The sequence below is a fragment of the Zosterops lateralis genome (genome assembly GCF_965231275.1).
Source record: "Zosterops lateralis genome assembly, chromosome: 4".
In the NCBI taxonomy this organism is placed as follows: domain Eukaryota; kingdom Metazoa; phylum Chordata; class Aves; order Passeriformes; family Zosteropidae; genus Zosterops; species Zosterops lateralis.
In genome coordinates this window covers 22,402,635-22,421,649 of record NC_139765.1, presented here as the reverse complement: position 1 = coordinate 22,421,649, position 19,015 = coordinate 22,402,635, and the positions used below count along the sequence as shown (strand labels likewise).

The 19,015-nt window shown below is 49.9% G+C and overlaps 2 protein-coding genes across 5 annotated transcripts; both read left to right on the top strand.

Moving 5' to 3' along the window:
• Positions 1-24: 24 nt before the first annotated feature.
• Positions 25-9,542, top strand: FOXRED2 (FAD dependent oxidoreductase domain containing 2; the record flags this gene model as incomplete). Of its 3 annotated transcripts, XM_083859104.1 has the most annotated exons (10): positions 25-99; positions 569-1,114; positions 2,598-2,849; positions 3,315-3,584; positions 4,262-4,428; positions 5,069-5,234; positions 5,727-5,968; positions 6,793-6,963; positions 8,071-8,128; positions 8,572-9,539. In XM_083859104.1, 9 exons carry the CDS (start codon positions 591-593, stop codon positions 8,651-8,653), a joined length of 1,932 nt encoding a protein of 643 aa, XP_083715230.1. In that variant the 3' UTR covers positions 8,654-9,539. The 3 variants fall into 3 exon arrangements, with proteins under 3 accessions (XP_083715230.1, XP_083715229.1, XP_083715228.1); XM_083859103.1 differs by having other exon boundaries at positions 8,071-9,541; XM_083859102.1 differs by lacking the exon at positions 25-99 and having other exon boundaries at positions 543-1,114; positions 8,071-9,542.
• A 533-nt stretch (positions 9,543-10,075) lies between these two features.
• Positions 10,076-17,451, top strand: TXN2 (thioredoxin 2). 2 transcript variants are annotated; one of them, XM_083859907.1, is made up of 4 exons: positions 10,076-10,124; positions 10,666-10,850; positions 11,869-11,992; positions 16,695-17,451. In XM_083859907.1, exons 2-4 carry the CDS (start codon positions 10,666-10,668, stop codon positions 16,809-16,811), a joined length of 426 nt encoding a protein of 141 aa, XP_083716033.1. In that variant the 5' UTR covers positions 10,076-10,124; the 3' UTR covers positions 16,812-17,451. The 2 variants fall into 2 exon arrangements, with proteins under 2 accessions (XP_083716033.1, XP_083716034.1); XM_083859908.1 differs by lacking the exon at positions 10,076-10,124 and adding an exon at positions 10,133-10,297.
• Positions 17,452-19,015: the final 1,564 nt, after the last annotated feature.

The window sequence follows — 19,015 nt, the reverse complement described above, 5'->3', positions numbered from 1 at the left end:
CCCCCGCAGCGGGCGGGAGGCGGCGCGGGAAGGAGGAGGGAGCGGAGCGGGAAGAGCCTGGAGCGGGAGGAGCGGCGCGGCGGGAGCTCCATGGTGCAGGTGGGGCCCCGGGCGGGATGGGTCTGCCCGGCCGCCGGCGACCCCGCGTGTCACGCGCGCCGCCGGCGCCTCGTGCGCCGTTTGGCTGGGGCATCTGGGCCGGGACCCTATTGGCGGAGGAGCGAGGGTAGCTCGGGGCACCCCCATCTCCCATTGGTTGAGGGGCATCAGCCGTCCCCATTGGCTGATGGGGCGCAGAGGCGCTCGTGGCCAGTAGTCCACAGGTGCCGCCCCACTTTGCCACCTGTGTGCTGTTGGCGGGGGCACCGTGCGTCCATTGGCTGGAAGGCCCGGGACCCCTGCTACTATTGGCTGGCAAGGGAGTAGGGCCCCGCCCCAACACCCCACTCTGTGTGGGGGCGTCACGGCGGTCGGGTCTGGGCGGCGGTGGGCGAGGACTGGTGGGGTCAGGGGTCTTTGGGGAGGCTGCAGCCCCTGGGGTGATGTCTCCCGGTCCTCTTCCCTCCAGGGCCGGCTGCACCAGCCGCACCATGGCCCCGGCGGTCTGCGGGACACTGCTGGGACTGGCTCTGTGTGCTGGCAGCCTGTGCGTGGTGAGAGGTGCCACGTTCCTCTACCACGATTACTGCGTTATTGGGGCTGGGCCTGCGGGCTTGCAGGTGGCCTATTTCTTCCAACAAGCTGGCCGGGACTACATTGTCTTTGAGCGAAGCCATGCTCCTGGAAGCTTCTTCGCGCTCTACCCTCGGCACCGCAAACTCATCAGTATCAATAAGCAGTACACGGGCAAGTCCAACAGTGAGTTCAACCTCCGTCATGACTGGAATTCACTCCTCAGCCATGACCGGCGGCTGCTTTTCCGACACTACTCTCGTGACTTCTTCCCCAACGCTGACACCATGGTGCGTTACCTGGAGGACTTTGCTTCCCTACTGAAGCTGCAGGTTCAGTACAACACGGCCATCATCCATGTGACACTGGAGAAGAATGAGCAGGCCTGGAACGGCCATTACTTTCTCCTGACCGACCAGGACAGGAAGAACTACAAGTGCAGGTAATGGGTGAACCTGGAACAAGCAGCTCAGAGGCATAAGTTGCCTCTGTTGAGGCATGAGTATCTCCAAGGATGGAGATTTCACAGCCTCTTAGAGTCTTAATCACCATCAGAGGCGGAAAACATTTTTTTAGGGATTGGCAGGTGGATGGGTGGAATAACTGCTTCTGGGAAGGCATTGCCTTTCACGAGCAGTGTTTTGCTTTGGGCAGCTGAGGAGTTTTCGAGGGCAGACACAAATTGGCTGCGATGGCTGTCATTGCAGGGTCTGTCCTTGATATGTATGCTTGAAATCACTTTCGTTTTATCACTAGATAATTGCTGTCTGTGGAAAAAGTAGCTAAGTTACTCAGTAGCTAAGTAGCTGTAAGTTACTCAGTTGTAGCTGAGTAACTTACAGCCAATACTGTCTTTATTACAAACTGGATTGAGTCAGTGCAATGACATCTCGATCTCATTTTCCCACATGTGCTCAGGGGTGTGTGCCAGACAAGCAAAGCCCCTGGTTGGCACACAAGGGAAGCTGGAACACAAGGGGGAAGCAGAGGAAAGTAGAGCTTTTTTGGGGGAGGGGCAAGGACTGTGAGAAATAACCCTAAAGGCTGCTGGTAGCTGAATTCCCCTTCCACTCATCCTATTTACGTGTGTGTATCCTGCTCTGCCAGTGAGCTCTAAAAACCTCAAAGTTACTCATGTGAACATATGGAGTATATTTCTCACCTCTCCTGAGAACCTTAGCTCTATGACAACAGGTCGTGCTGGCTGTCACTTGACAGTGTGCTGCTGGCAGGCTCCGAGGGGACAGAAGGCTATCCCGGACACCTACGTATTGCGAGCAAGTTGCTCTCGGGATGCTGTGTAAGCAAGGCTGGGACAACAGGCAGTGCTGCTTCCCTCAGCTGCGTGGTATTTCTATCTAAGTCACAAAAACTTCCTCAAGAATCAAGTAAAAGCTCTTATGGAGTGATATAAAAAGATCACTGTAGTTATTTTTGGTGTTAACAATTACTAATGTTGATAACATGTTTTTATGACTGGGAGTTACATTTCAAAATATCATAACTATTTTGTCTGTGTTAAAAATTACTTCTGCTGCGCCAAATGTCAAATTTTAAATCAAAGTCATTTTTCTGCAACATATAATCAACCTGTGAAGCTATATTATGTATACTGCCAATGACTTCACGTGATTAGAAGCTGCATTCATGAACAGGCGAGGGAGATGCCTATGTACAGCACCCACACTGACTATTGCTATATATAAAGTGTTCTTAGGTGTCCTGAGGATAGGGAAGAAAGGAGCAGGTCATTAATTGAAGCTAGGTAGTGATTTATTTTGAAACGATGGCCTGTGCAGCTGGTCCAGTATCACTGTGGGGGTCACATTGCAGCCACCTTCCACAGTGGGAGGAGGAAGGAGTGAGGAGATGGAGCCCCTTTCCAGAAATTCCTGTATTTCCTAGTGCTATCCCTGTTTTTACAGCTGTTTGTTGGTTGCTGCTGGGACGTGGGTTCCCAATGTGGTAAACTTTCCTGGCTCAGAATATGTTGAGGGTTACGAGACTGTGTCCATCAATCCGGAGGACTTCACTGGCCAAACTGTGTTGATCTTGGGCCGAGGGAACTCGGCCTTTGAGACAGCAGAGAACATCCTGGGTGTCACAAATTTCATCCACATGGTGAGCCGGTCCCGTGTGCGCCTCTCGTGGGCCACCCACTACGTCGGAGATCTGAGGTAAGAAACCACCTCTATAGCTGTTTGTGACGCAGCTGAAGTACAAACAAGGAGAATCACTTCTTTCCCAGGTGACAGGCTGGACTGCTGCTGTGGTCAAGGGGACCACAGGGGAAATACTGGGCCTTGTTTTAAAGCAAACCAGGTTGCAGTTGCTGAATGCAGAGGCTTGGTGAGAGCTTTTTAGGATCTGTGTGAAATAGAAACATGTTCACTTGGAAACTGTAATCCTTAAAATCTACTGGCTCTCAAGTTATTCCCTTGCTTCCAGACACAGAGGAAAGTTAAGAGGTTAGCTACATCCTGCAAGGGCAGTGAGGCTATGTTACCTGTGCTGTTCCTGTGAGCCCTAAGGCTCTGGGAATAACCTTTACACTAAAGAGGAGTTGGGATGCCTGATAAATGATCCTCTTTTCAGCAGCTAAGACAAAACCTCCCTTCTTTACATTCTTGTATTTTCCATAGAGCAATTAACAATGGCCTGTTGGACACCTATCAGCTGAAATCTCTGGATGGACTTCTGGAGGGTGACCTGGAAGATCTGGCTATTGTTAAGGACAAAAAGGGAAAGCTGCACATCACACTGCGGTTCTACTTGGAAAACAGGAACATCAGCGCAGACATCGACTCCATCACCCTCCCTCAGGATGAACTGGACAATTTTGCCACTCGTGCACCTTATGACCGTGTCATCCGCTGCCTGGGCTGGAAGTTTGACTTCTCTATCTATAATAGGTGAGGGAGAACCAGGATCTCCATGAAAGAAGGTATTGAAGCTAAAGGGCCTGAGTAGGGAGGAAGGGGAAGAGGAGGTCTTCTCCTGGCAGCATTGTTTGGACCTCTGTGTGCTCTGAGCTGCTTGGTGCTGCACAGTCATTTGTTTCTCCTGCAGGTAAGACTGTGTCTCAATGGGAATGCGTGTCACTGCCCTCTGACTGATGGGGGACTCTAAGGCTGTGCAGATGGCAGCAATGAGACCTGAGTGACACAGAAAAGTTTGTACCTTTAGAACTTAACGTCCTGACCTGCCAGATCACATGGACAAGGCTAGCAATGTTTGGGGTTTTTTTGAAACGAGGACGATAAAGCTGTAAAAAGGTTTTGTCTGGGGAAAAAAAAAAATCCCTGAGGATGCAACCTTCATTCCACCTTGGTACATCCTGCAGCTTAAAATTATACTGCTTAACTTCACTGTCTTCCAAAATTCACTGTTAGTGGCTCAGCTGAGAATTAGATCTTGTCCAGGGCTATCTTGAGACAAACACCCTTATCTTGCAAAGAGCCTCATTTTATTAGTAAACGCCACTGAAGCAGAATCTTGCAGTGACTGCAATATAATGTGTATCAGAAACCCTTTTTGTTTTCCTAATCCTTTCCTTCCTGATAGCCTTCTATTCTCTTTTGCATATCAGATCCCTGAGAATGATGCCAGGAAAAGGGAATATTAAGAAGTATCCTCAAATCAAACCCAGCTATGAATCTAGAGGCACTCGGGGGCTCTTTGTTCTTGGTACTGCTAGCCATTCAGTTGACTTCAGGAAATCTGCTGGGGGCTTCATCCATGGATTCCGGTATACAAGTGAGTACTGGGGTGTACAGAAAGGGCAGAGGTGGAAATTGTTCCTCCCTTCAAAGGAACAAACCATAGATTACTGCTGGAAAGAGATTGCCCTTAGTCTTTTTCTGGCAATAAAAAGGACAAAACATAGTCAAGCTGCAGCTGCATCATCTGAAGTGGAGGAGAAGTGACTTGGGGTCATATATGAAGTTTGTGGTTATCTGTCTTTTTGTCTTGTGTCTCTCTTGCCTGCTGACTGTTATTTATGTAACACAATAGATCTCTTCCTGCCAGAGGCTTTGCCTTGTGACAGGCTGTGGGTGAGAGGTCTGTGCTGTGGAGTTAAAACCCAGCAGCTGTGGGCAGTAGAGAGAATTTCCTTCTTTATTTGTGTGTGCCCATCCTTATCATTAAAGGACTGCTGAGAAGTAATGAAATATCCCCAAGGACACCCCCAACCCCCTCCCCCACCACTTAGCATCACATCAGCTTTCCGAGGACATCTCCACTGCAGTTACCAGCGATTGGGGTGGGAGATCCTGAGCACAGAGGAGCTGTAAAGGTTGTTTATTGAGTCCTGCTGCAGTGCAGAGATTGGATTTCTTAAAGCATAAGCTTGGCTTTGTTGAATAAGCTGACTTTGTTTCTCTCTGTGTCGTAGCTCGGGCAGTCCATCACCTATTGGAAAACCGTCACCATGGTGTCCCCTGGCCATCCACAGTCTACCCTATTACACAGCTGACCAATTCCATCATCAAGAGGGTGAATGAGGCCTCGGGCCTCTACCAGATGTTCAGTGTCCTGGCTGACATCATACTGCTGAGAGAGTGAGTGAGTGAGTAATTATTCCCAGCACTCCACTCGATAATTTCATTTCTGTTTCTTTACCATTGCTTCCCGTGGTGCCACCACCCAAATTGCACTGTTCCTGCCTAAGAATGTTACCATTGCATGGGCAGCCACCCCAAGCCTGTATCACTGCTGCAGCTGGTGCCCAATTGTGCAGACTATTTCTCCCTCTTAAAGGACTGAAATGGTCCAAACCTTCCCTCTAGGCTCAGAGGTGTAGTACCTTTTCAGTGACCCCAGGGGAAAACTTTCCTTGAGCAGTGCTACTGTAGAGAGAATCCCGTCATCTCATGAAAACACTGGTGTCTGTAATAGTATCTGCAGCTTTTATAAGCTCTGTATTAAGTCCAGCCCAGATCTGTAATGACCAATCAAAGTAGCTATCTGATGACTTTTTGGCTTTAGAGTAGGTTGGATCCCAGCTGGCCTTCTCTGGTGGAAAATTCCAATGGTGTATTTGCAATTCACAGCAATGCCACAACATTTGAATACCTGGAAGAATACCCTATTGGAGTCCTGGCTGAGCTGGAAATGCAGACGGGAAGAAAGGCTCGCAATGGGCTCTTTGTCATCATCATGGAGTATGGGAGGAATTTCTCTGGGGCTGACAAGGATGTATTCTACTACAACCGTGCTGTGGGAGAGGCGCAGCATGCCTGGCAGTCCAACTTTTTACACCCTGTTATTTACTATTACAAACACCTCCCAACAGGTTAGCTTTCCTGATAATTATGTGACACAACCAAAATGAGGAGGGGTAAAGATAAATCAGAGCCAAAGTGGGGGTGGTACCTGAAAGCACTATTTCCCCTTCCTGTGAGACACCCCCCACCATTGTATGAGCTGAAAAGGAGGCTGAGAGTTGGCAAGAAAGTTCCATCTTTAAGACTGATATAGGGGGTGGGGGGTTGTACCAGAGACCTCCTGTTTGAAAACAGGAACAAACAGGCATGCTGGAAATTTCCCCATGCCCAAAACCAGGAACAGATCTTCCCTTTGGCTGGCACCCTATGTGTGTTTTGCAAAGCCTGACAGATGAGGCTGGGCTGTTGTTGTTTGGCCATCTTGCTGCCAAGAGAAAGCTGCTCTCTGGCAGGCCCAGGTCCGAGAGGTCACACAGACATAGAGGCAGCCATAGGCAAGGGTTTGAAGAGGAGTGTTCCATCCAGCAGCAAACAGGCTCAGAATAGACTTCCTTGGGAAATGAGTGTGTTGAAATCCTCATCTCCAGAAAACTAGGGTCAGGGTCCAGCTTGCCTTGCATGGAAATAAGAATGATGGGTAGCAGCATTAAACGCAGCTTAGCCCAGGGGAAACAGGAGTGAAATGACAGGAATGCTGTGGGCAGGGACAGAAGGCAGCTGTGCAGTGGCAAGGCTGTTGAGGACAGAGCTAGCAGAGGAGATTGCAAATGAAAGTAACGGATTAAAAGATCAGGACAAAAGCGGAAACAGCCGTCACAGCTGCCTTCCACTCCCCAAGCTCTTTTTAATGCCATTTTGTTTCTAAGAGGCTCTCTTAATGTTCTCTTGGCAGAGCGTGAGATGAGACTCCGTCACCCAGACTGGCCTCTGCCCCGGCCAGATGCCATCCATCACATTGTGGAGGATTTTCTGACTGACTGGACAGCCCCGAATGCTCACATCCTGCCACTGCGGCGGTTTTTGGAGAACTGCCTCAGCACCGACCTGCGCAATTTCTTTGCAGGTAATTTGTGCACAGGGTCAAAGTGGCAGGAAGAGGAGGAGGAATGTGAGGAACAAATGCCAGGAGTGATCTCCTCTGCAAATAGCTGAGATTTCCCTGTGGTGAGCTGCTTGTCTCACTGTCAGTCACACCTCCTCAACGCACTCACTAGATGGTACAAAATGTTGTTCTGTGTGTGTATTCCCAAAGAGTCCTTTCTCTTCTTCACCAGTAGAAAAAGACTGGCCCAGGCATGCCAGGATTTAGAGAAAGGCAAATAATGTTGGGTTCAATCCTTTTTCTAGATGCAGCTTTCCTTTCTCCTTCATTATCAGAACATTTTTTTGTGCCATTGTGTACTAGTTCTCATGTGTTAGTGATTGGATTGCTTTCCCATGGGAAATGGAAGTGCTGTGATGTGAAAGGTGAAGAGCCTCTGCTGCCTCCCTTCCTGGTCTTAAGACTAGTGCGGGACCTTCCTGCAGGAAGCCCATGTGGCGCACAGAGGGAAGCCATCTTGTATCACTAAGAAGATGCCAGATGGATGCAAGCTCAAATCCAGCTCCTTTTTCTCTGTGTGCAGACTGGAGATCCCTCTCTGCACCTCCTGAGCTCTGCAGAATTGATATATTCCCTCTCCTGCCCTCCTCCTGGGGGCTTTAGCTAGCTCAGTTATTAGGAGGATTTGGAGAGAATTATATCAAGGACGAGGTGAGATATCTCAGAAGAGGCCCTTTCCCCAGGACATTTGTCCCAGGCATATATTCTTCGAGTTTCCAGGGGGGAAAGAGATAGTACAAAGGAAGGGGAGACAATTTATAGCCTCCCAGCTCAGAGGAGAGATAGCTGGACCACAGCCAATGGGGTCAAAGAAGGAGTAAGGGTCACTCTAAGTGGTCAGGGAGTCCAGGGGGTCAGAAGGGAGAAACCATTTCCCTAGAGAATTACAACACAGAATTAAGTCAATTACTGTGCTGCCACCCAGGGCAAGGTACCGGGTGGGAAACTCCAGCCATCTTCCCTCATCCTCTCTGCCTTTTGTTTTGAACAAGTCCCTGATAGTTCATGGGAGTATTTCCCTACAAGGGTGTCTTTGCTGACTCTGATTTTTGATCCTTTCCCCTGCAGAGTCCTGTTTCCTGTTTGCCTTCACCCATGAAAAGCTGCCTCCCTCCTGCCAGCAGGGGTACGTGAGAATGCAGGGACTAGTGGGGGGCCAGGAGCTCCGGCACCACGCGGTACAGGCTGGACTGCTCCAGGATTACACTCACACAGACTTTTCAGATGACAGACCCCCTGACAGCCATGATGGGTCACAGGAGCAGTTGATGAGAGATCATGGGATACCAGTTCATCCTCTGCAGCATCTTGTTAATGCCAAGGATGAGCTTTAACCTTTCTTGTTCCACACTGAAATCCATGTGTGCTCTTGTGACAGTACTGTAACAGAGGTCCACAGCAGGATTCTGCCCTTTCCTGTGTCCCTTTTTCATCCCATGCCTACCACTGATCATGAGTTGCCAAAGACTTGCTCAGATCTTGCTGTTACAAAGAGGACCAACATGCTCTGAAGGATTGAGTGAGGGACCACAATCCAGTAATGCTGAGGTTCCCATGTTGTCCTTGCAGGGTTCAGAGTTGCCTGAAGATGGTGTTTGTGTTTATCTCACTGACAAATATCTGCAGTGACGTACAGAGGCCACAGAAGTGAGCGCAGAAATGCCTGGGAAACTTCAGATGTCATGTCCCCCTTCAGAGGTGACCTGCTCACATCCTGTGGCACCCCAATGCCAGTTCTCTGGTCCCTGGATGTGTAGACTTGAAGATTTGTTTGTGCATTGAACGCTGAAGTGGTACTTCAGGCAAACTTCCTGGTATTTTTCCTGCATTTGGTTAGGGCAGTTGTGTAGCTTGAGTGGGGAAAGATGATTTTTTTTTTAAGTTACTATACAGGCCAGATAATTTATAATTTCTCAGAGAACACTACAAGGAACTCTTCCCTCCATGACAGATGAGTAGCTTGCTTGGAATGCCTGGGACACAGAGACTGAGTTTGGCTCTGCTGTCCTCATGTTTTTCTTCTCCCACACCAAGCAGCCTAGAAGGTTAGCCTGTCTTTTATAAAGCATGACCAATATTTCTCCTATTTGCACTATGTCCAATCAAGAAAGTTTGATGTTGTTAAAATGCTCCTTAAAATGCCTCTGTGTTATTCTACTCCAGTCACTTTGCGATCCTAGAGGGACTGACAGGGAGACTGTCTGCATTTTACTGCTCCCTCTCTGAGCCATGTGCTCTTGCCTGTCATCCCTCTGTGGACTCCTTTTATGGGTCTGGAGTTGGAAAGGAAGAGCAGTTTTGAGTCTTGACCTCATGGTGTCCCTGATTTCTAGGAAATAGAGGAGGGGTGACAGGGAACAAGCTTTTGTCTCCACACGTTTTCCATCCCTTTAGCTTCTTGAAAAATACACACTATTGCTTCCAAACTGAGGGGGGCTGTACCTTACATGTACCTAAAGCTGTCCCAAACCTTTGAATTCAGCTGCTATGTCAGTAAAACCCCAGTTCCTTGGAGAGGCTGGGGAGCAGAAGAAGTCAAGGAAGTAAGAGAGGAGTCCTTAGTCTCTTTGAGAATACTGGGCTGTGCAAGCAGTGCTCTTGCTGGAAGACAGTGCCTATTCACATGCAGCTGGAGAGGGTGGCGTAGGCCCTGCTAACCCCTGAGCTGCAAGTTGGTCCTGATGCCCTGCCCGGTCGGGCGCGTTGTGGAACAGAGTTAATTGCTGTCTAGAGAATTGTAGAGCTGTGTGTTTCCAGGAAGGCTTAAAGAAGCAGGTGAAGCACGCGTCCCTGTGCCAGCCTCAGCCTGAAGAGAGCCGCCAGCCCGAGGGCCCGGGCCACCGCTCGGGCTGCGCCCCGTGAAGGGCGCCGCCGCCAATCAGCAGCCAGGGATTGCCCCACGTGATAGCTCCACAGGTCCCTTCAGGGGCGGAACGAAATGGTCTAAAGGACAGGCACAGCAGCCAATCAGAGGTGCTCGGCTCTTGAGGCGGCTGCCAATCGGCTGGGGGTGTGGTCGGTCCGTTTGCAGCAGTCTTCCGGCGTTGGCCGCCAGTCAGCGCAGGCGGGCGGGGCGGCGGGCGGAAGTTCGCTGTGTGCGGGTCACCTCCGCCCCCGTGAAGGTGCGAACGGGCGCGGGCCCGGCGGGTGGAGCGGGGCCTTCCCGGCTGTGACCCTCCTGCCTTCGGGCTCGAGGAGCAGCGGAGCGCCGGCGTCTGGGGCTGTTCTCCCCCACAGGGTTGGGGGCCGGGGGCCCTGTGCCAGCTATTGGGACATCAGCTGAAGAAGCCCCGCGGTATCGGAGCTGTGGGAATCTTGCGGCCTGGGTCTGCCCTGTGGGTGTGGAGGAACGGGCGGTGAGGACAGCTCTGCTCTGCAGGGCTGAGGGAAACGAGGACCCTGAGCCTGGAGCTGTCTCCTGTAAACGGGGAGGGGGCGGGGTCCAGCTGGGGGCCCGGTGGCTGTGGGGTTGGAGCCGCAGAGCGGGGCAGAGCCTGGGCACAGGGGAAGGAAGCATTCCCATGTCATATCCTATAAACTTCACTCCTGGACACCCCTTGGCCTGAGGGCTATCCTGCCGAGGGGACTCGGAGCAGGATGCTGCTGCAGTTGGACGAGCCATGGGGTGCACGCCCCCCCCCCCACCAACCACTCTCCCCACAGATGGCCCAGAGGCTGGCGCTTTGCCGGTTGCTCTCCCGCCCCGCGCGGGGGTCCCTGGTATCCCACGGCAGGGCCTTTAGCACCTCAGCTGGCCGCAGGAACACTTTCAACGTGCAGGACGGCAGCGACTTCCAGGACCGGGTGGTGAACAGCCCCAAGCCCGTTGTGGTGGACTTCCACGCGCAGTAAGTTCCCCTCGTGGCACTTGCAGCCCTCTCCACCATCGCTCCTGATGTGTAGGTGTGTCCCTGTGACTTTCCTGATGTGGTGGCACTCTGGGCATACCATGGAGGAGCATGCCTGAAGGCTTCCCAAGATGTGGAATCTGATGTTGAAAGATGCTTCTGCGCATCAGGCTCAATCCATGGAGATTCGTCTGACAGTCACACTCTGCAGCAGTGTCAAACAGGATTGCTAGGAAAGCATTCCCCAGGGTGGCATAGCTGCACCTTCCCGGTGCTCAGGTGTCATGTGTCACCCCAGCCCCTGTGTTGCATCATCCTACAAAAGATGCTTGAGGAAAAAGCTCTGATATATGCCCTGTTTGGCTTCTTGGATGAAATGTCCTCTTAGAAACATTAAAGTTTGTTAACAGCCCCTGAGAGCTCTGCACTTGCTATGCCTCACCATTGTTACAGTGTATCATTCCAAGTTTCTTAAAGTTGCATGGTTTTGAGGCTCTTTATAGCAAATTTGCCTTTATGTGTTAATAACAGCCATGTGACACCAATGACAGCAATTGTCATCAATAAAAATGCTGTCATCAATCTGCCAGTAAAAATATTCCTAGATGTTATCTGCTCTGTTAACATTACTGATTATCTTTGGGTTTTTCACATATTTTCATAGTCCTTCAGTACTGTTACATGGGCCTGTTATAGCTGATTTGGGGCAAACAGAACACAAAACAGTCAAAAAACTTATGCTGTAAATAAACCAACTGACAAACCAAAGTAAGCATTAGTTAGGTTCATCCAGGGAGGATAGGACAATTAATTGAAGCCTGAAACTGGATACAGAGCTTCCTTAACCTTTGACACCTCCTTTGTGAGAGAAATGTTTTTCTATGCCATGGTTCAGGAATTGTATTTCCAGTGAGTCTTGAGTGAAACAGCAACTGTGGTAAAGGCACTGGTGTACCAGCATTCTTCCATGGCGGCACCTGCCTCTCCTAATGTCCCCTCTCTTTTCTTGCTCCATCAGGTGGTGTGGTCCCTGCAAGATCCTAGGCCCCAGGTTAGAGAAGCTGGTGTCCAAGCTGGAGGGGAAGGTGCTGATGGCCAAGGTGGACATCGATGATCACACAGACCTTGCTATCGAGTACGAGGTAGGAGGTGGAAGAGCACAGTCTTTCTTTAGCTGGCAGTGCAAAGGTGCACAGCAGCAGCATTGGAGGGGAAGCCCAGAGCCTACAAGTTCCTGATCCATTGGATCACTTGTCAGTAGATGGATTTTGCTGCTTGGCTCTGCTGGTCATGCCCAGCATCCCCACCTCTAATTCTGCAGGGAGGTGTCCTCTAGGCCTTGCAGGTGTCTGTCAGTGTAAACACTTCCCTGCCCTCAAGCACACACAGCATTTTGCTGCCAGCTGGGGCTGCTCAGGTGCAGGGCAAGAATATGAAGTTACAAGCCCCACTCTGCTGTGCTGCTGAATGTGGTTCTTTGTGCAACCAGCCCATCCTCTCTTTCTCTTCCTTGTTTGGGATCTCTTGCTGGGTCATAACGTCCCCATCCTTAAGTTGCAGCACAAGGAGACACAGTGAGTTTTGTTTGGACAGGTAGAAGCCAGGTCAGAAAAAACACATAAACAGCAGGAGCACACGTCTTGCTCTTGAAAGGAGAGAACCTTGGTGCTTACACTAATGTGTGACATTACTGCTTGGTGTATTCCCCGTGCTGCCTTTCTCCCAGGAAGGAGCAGAATGACTGGAGAAGGCCATGGCTTTAGTTTACATGATTCATTTATTTGTCCCCTCTGTCAGTGATTAGGTAGTTTAAGAAACACTAAAGCCCCTCTCAGGGCTGGGCTTGCCTCTGTTGTCTCTCCTTGTAAACAACCACTCTGCCCATGGAGTTGGGGCATTCTGCTGTTATGTTTTACAGAGGAAAAAATGCTTCATTTTCACTTGGGTATCACACAGATGGATCTGCTCCCCCTCTGCAGATGAAGTCCTGCTCCCAGGGTGACAGCTAGCACAGCAAGCTCCTCAAGCTGCCCTGAAAAGTGTGAATCATCTCCTCAGCAAGCTGTCATTTTGTTGAGCCTGGAGAAGATGCTGTGCCATTCCCACACCCTGCCATGCCGGAAGGAGATGGAAGTGGAAACAGCTTGTGCCCTCCCACTCTTTCCCCAGGGAGACCCTTCTGCCTGTGCTGTGGTGGCATGCCCACACAGCTGGTGGCCACAGTCATGAGTTGCAGCTCCTACAAGCTCAACATGAGAGCTTCCAGTGCTCTCCAGGGTGGAGGCATGCTGGCAGATACAGCCCAGGCCAAGGAAGATGGCTGCTGGCTCCTAAGCAGGGCTGGCTGCTGCAAGCCCAAAAGGCTGCATAGCTCAGAGGGTGCTGGTGAGAAGTTGAAGAGGATGAGCTGGTTTTAGTGATGATCTAAAAGTGTGTAAATCCTAATAGATGCAAGGAAAGCTCTGGTAGCAACCATGCTAAGGAGAAGAGAATAGAGGTTATTAGCTCAAATCACATGTTGTTCAAAGCCTTCCAGTAGATAGAATTAGCTGGGATTACAAGAGGATAATCTCAGATGAGTGTGAAATGACAAGCAGGGTGTGTGCATGCATAGAAAGGTCTGTGAAAAGAGGCTGAAAGTCCCAAGTTTTGCAGGTTTGAGGATGTGCTGCATGTCCTCTCCCCACAGTTGCTGAGGGAGCACTGCCTGCTGTGTGTGTTTGTTTGCAGGTAGGACTGAGGCTGCAGAGAAGGGTCAGCTTCTAGCAGTTCATTCTAGAATTTTATATACAAACATGATGAAGTTTTTGTTTTGCAAGAGGCCCTCCTCCACTTTTCGAGTGATGTTTGTGTGTCTTGTCTTGGCCATTATCCCATGGCTAAAACACCATCCTTAGACAGAATTTTCTGCTCAGATCTCCGTAGTTTGGAGCATCATTTCCAAGGCAGAAGTTTGGTTCGCGTGCTGAGCGTGTGCTTGGTTTTGCTTCATCTTCTGGGAAGTGCCATGTAAGGAGAAATGTCACGGCTGATGGGGAGGCACCAAGTTGAGATCAGAGAGGGACCAAATAGAGTGTTTGTGAGAGATCAGGAAAACCACAGGTGATGTTCAGAGGGGATCAGAAAACATTTGTTTTAAAGCCATTCCATTGGGAATCAGATGTCTGCATGGTGAGGAAGTCTTTGTTTGGGGGTTTTTAGTGTACATGCCACCCCCATAACTCCTTCACTAGCTGCCGGGAAGTCTCGCTCCATCCATGTTTATTCCCCTGCCCACGCACGCACTCAGCCCCCAGCTTGCTGCCTGCTTGCACAATGTCCTCTTCAGCAGCCTCTGTGGCGCAGGGGGAGGCAGTGGGAGGGGGAGACCCCCTGGAAGAGCCGAGGAATGCTGGCACATTCCTTTACAGAAGTGGCTTGCTTGCCCTTGGCTCTCAGCCATCCCAGCTTAGCACAAAACATGAATGCATTTCCTGCAACTAGGAATGTCCTCAGTGCCCTTCCCTGTCCTGTTATGACCAGCACAAAAGTGCTTTCTCTGGGGTCTCCTCGTTTTATCTAACACCTTTCATCTCTGGTTGTGGCCTCTCTCCACTGCTCCAGCCAGCTCTTGACCTCTCGCCTCAAGAGCAAAAAGGGAGAAGACGTACTTTTGTTTATTTGCAGTCTCTTTAAATTCTTTAGATTCATCTCTTGCCTTAGCCAGTTGCCTCTGTGTGTGATGACTTGGAAAGGCAGCCCCTTCTCTGGCCACTGTGGGTGGGCAGCTCAGGAGAGCTGCTAGGTACAGAGATGGTCATTCATCAGTGGGGCTCCATCCTGCTACCTCCTCACTCAGAAGCCTGGGTGAAATCCTTCCCCCTGCTCTGTTGTGTGGTCTAAGCTTGTATAAAAGTTTCAGATGGGAGAGAATTCCCTTGGTACAGTGTTGCCAGGAATAACCAGGATGGCCATGTTTATTTGTTTATGTGGTCAACACTAATCAAAAGCAGACTGATTTTTTTCTGTAGAAATGCTCTTCAGGGAGGAGGAAAGTTTGTTTAGGTTCAGTGCAGATGGGACCCAAAAAAAGACAGAAAAAAACCACCCTCAACTTTGCATTCTAGAAATTCCCTTACATTTGCTTCTCAAATAGCAAAACAAAAGTATGTGCTCCATTAACAGGCTGCCCTTGCTGCAGCTGGCAGGAAGGAAGCTGACAAAAACATTGTGTTTTCTGAGCAGAGGAAAGTTGTTCTGTGCCCCTAGTTCTCATCTGGCTCTGCAGCACTAGCCCCAGATCTTCCACTCTTTCTTGGGAATTTTTTTAATGCTCACCAGCATTAAGAGAGAAAGAGAGGGATTGAGACCATGTGAAACTCGTGGGTGCAGTGGTCAGCCTGCAGGGCCTGGCAACATGGCTGCTTCTCCATAGAGCTTCCAAGAGTTGCCTGTTCTTCAGTCTGGCCCTAATAGGGGCCAGCTCTTGGGCTTTTTTTGATGGGACTGGAGCAACTCTGTTTGGCATTAACCCACTGTGCAAACCAGAGGGAGGCTCAGTGAAGGTTTGCCCTTGTCAGGGAGGGAGCAGCTGAGTGCAATGCATCCTTTCTCTCTCCTAAAATTGCGAGGCAATGTATTGCTATGTAGCATCGCCGGTGCTGGGGCCCAGGCCCTCTGGATCTGCTCCCTGCAGTCACTAGGAGGTGCTGAAGATCGTTCATTGAGCAGCCCCAACGCTCCCATCCCTTCAGATGAGACTGCACAAGCCCTGAAGGACACTGTGGGGAGCTCTGCTGGACTGCCCGGCTGGGACCGTGTGGGAAGGGAAGACAAAATGTCTCTTTCATGTCAGGTTCCAGTGGAAGAAAAGCCAGCCCTCTGATGAGTTTCCAGAGGGATTTGCAGATCTTTGTTGGCAGCAGGGCTGGCAGTACACATGGGAAGGCCCTGCAGGCTGGAGGAGAGTCAGCGGGCAAGATAAGGACAGGATGTGTTTTGAGGGGGAGACTTTGTAGACATAAGGGCATCAAAGCTTTGGGGTCAGAAATGTGATTGGATCTTCAATTGCTGCAGCTCTCCAAGCTCTAGTTGTTTCCTTCAGTCAAGTCCCTGGGGTCTGTGCTGTCACCAGTCAACCAGCAAGTCCCTGAAGAGTGTTGTCATTTCCAACACTGTTCCCTTGGATAATTCCCAGAAAACTTTGTTTGAGCTAAAAAAGCAGCGCCCAGAGCAGCACAGCTGCCCACTAGCTCTGGTCAAAGGGACTTTTTTACTTCTTACCTAATCATCAGGGATCTGCAGTGAATGACCACTGGTTTGTGACCAGATAAACCACTGAAAACAGAAGCGGGAAAGGAAGAAGGCTTGGAGGGGAATTGTCATTGCCATAATATGATGGAACAGGAAATCTGCCTGTGCAATGGTGGGGTGAGTAGGATTAGAGCTCCAGTCCTGTCTGGAAAAGAATATGGGTCCAGTCTGATGCTACCCTGGCCATAAAATGTCCAAAGGTCATTATGTCTGAGATGTGTCCTAGATGTGTTCATTATGATAGGACAAAAGGGAAGGAGAAGCAGCATTTGTACTGGAGATGGGGTTTATATTAGCTGTGGTTTTGTCTTTAAAATTTTCATCTTAAACTCAGAAAGTAGCTCAGCCTTGTCTTGAGTAGAGTGGTGTAAGTCAGTGCAGAGAGGGGAAACATGGAGTTCAGCTGGCCTGTCTTGCAAGTGGACATCTTACCTTGGAGCAGTGCATGCTCAGTTCCCTTGTAGCCACTTCCTTAGATTTCCATTGGGAGACCAGGTGCAGGTGGCTTCCTGCAGGCTTTGCTCACCTGTCTTCCTGTTTCTCTTGCCCCAGGTGTCAGCAGTGCCAACTGTGCTGGCTATGAAGAACGGAGATGTTGTGGATAAATTTGTGGGCATAAAGGACGAGGATCAGCTGGAGGCATTCCTCAAGAAACTCATTGGAGCCTGAAGTAAAAGGAAGGCTGTATCTCTGCCTCTGGACACATCCATGTTGTGCATTCCTTACCTGGGAGAGCTGAGGGCAGGTCAATTGCCTGCCCTGAACAACCCAGGGGTTTCTTCTGTTTCGGTGGTTTTAGGAGATGGAAAATGTTGTAACTCTTCCCTCCTCCTCCCCCTTCTCATGAGCAGCAGTAGTTGGAAAGGGCACTGAGGAGCAGGGCTGCTTATTCTCAAAACGGGGAATGTGGCTGGAATTAGGAGCCTGTGTTTATCAGCCAAGAGCTGACATGCAGAGCTGCTGCTGCTGAGTTATGAGGAGGAATTGTTTTTGTCTTTGCCTCACATCTGATAGCCCAGAGCAGAGGGCAGCTGCTCCCTGCAAGATGATGGTACATACCAGCCCTGGGTGGGTTCATTTAAAGCTAAGAATGCCTCTGCCTTGTCTGTGAAACCTGTTTCTTTCTTCCTCTGTTCTTGTGTTGCTGGGACAGGTACAACTCCTCCAACAAATCCATGGGTTCCCATCATAATTTTATAAGAGAAAATAGGGAGAATTATTTTATGGATGTCCTTTTGTATGTCTGCAGTAGAGAACTTTAATCAGTCACTGCTGTCTAGCTGGGAGAATAAAACTTGATTCTCACAAATCTGTCTGTCCAGAGAGGTGAGTTGGGAGTATCAGCAGCATAGTTTCTAATAATGGGTTGAGAAAGTGCAGGTTATGTCTTGATCCCTACTAAAAGGTAATTGCTGAAAAACAAAGTAGGGGTTTCCTTCCATGGGGCTTTCGGTGCTGCCTGTAGGACCCCCTTTGTGTGCTGCTGGATCCAGGGGGCCAGAGGGAAGACTCACCTCTCACACACAGATGAACAGCTGCTCATTGCACACAGGGAACCTGAGCTGTGCTCACTGCCTGTGTGCTTTTCTCACCCCTCCCCTGTCTGTGGAGCCGGAGAGCCTCCCTCTCCATCTTGTGAATAATTAAATGTGCTCCCAGAGGTGAGCCCTGCCAGAAGGCAGGCTTTTGACTTCAATTGCCCTGACCTCTATGGGCTATGGACTATGGGCTGGACTAAGCAGGTTGTGGGCTTCTATCTAAGCAGTCTTGAGCCCTTCCAGCCTCTTCCTTCTCCTCCTCACGTACACCTGTTTCCTGTCAACCTGGCTTTTGAGTGCTCCTAGCCTCCTCCTGTGCTTGCAGGCAGAGTACAGCACCAGCACTGATGACTACTGTACTGTTTAATTCCAGCTTGCTTATCTAAGCTGCATGAGAACATTGTAAGTGCTTAATAACTATGTACAAGCTGCGCTTTTTTTTTTTTTTTTTTTTTCCCACAGCTTCTGTTTCCTTCAGTCACTCTTAAATCTGCTTTGGCTTTGTTCCACTTCACCTCCCTGGCATATGTGCAGCCAGGTAATTTTTTTTCCTGTACCTCTGCAGTAACAGTTTATGACCTTTGAAGGAACCAGGGGAGTGGTGATCCAAATCTGGCTGCAACTGCAGTGCTGCTGGCTGGCATCACTGCTCCCACCTCCTTCTGTCACCCTGGAGCCTGGGCCACAGCACAAGGTGGTACTGGTGCCCTGAGGTGGTTGCCTCCCATTCAGGCTGGGCTTATTTCACTGCTGGCACACTGCTAGAGGTGATGTCACTTGGATGTAATCTGGTAAAGAACTGTTGGTCAGTTACGATCAATTAAAACTGGTATTTCATTTTATTCCGGAGATCACAGAGGCTGTGCTGCTCTGACCTCCTCGGGTTTCAGCCTGGGCAATTTCCCCTGCAGTTTCGGTGTTCCTGCTGCGTAAACACTTCTAGTAAAGACGCCATTTTCCTGCACAAGCAGGAAAAGTAGAGGAACAGCGTCACATACCCAACAATAATCAACTTTCTTACCTTACCATCCTACAGAACAGGAAAAAACACAGTGACTTTGCATTGTGTAATTAAGGGGCAGTATAAAATAGTTATTTTATTGCTTCCTTCTAAGGAAAAGCAGAGCTGAAGTGTCATTTGCTGTTAAAGTGCCAGCACACCTCAGGGTGCATTATGTGAAAGCCACAACTGTTTCTTTGAGATAAATGCTGAAGACCCACGTACGTGGTGCCATGTGGGAATCCTGCAGAACAATGTGACAGGTGGACAGTAAGAGGAGGGGTTTGGGGACAGCTTGAGATTCCTCAAGCACGTGTCAAGGTTTCCACCACAAG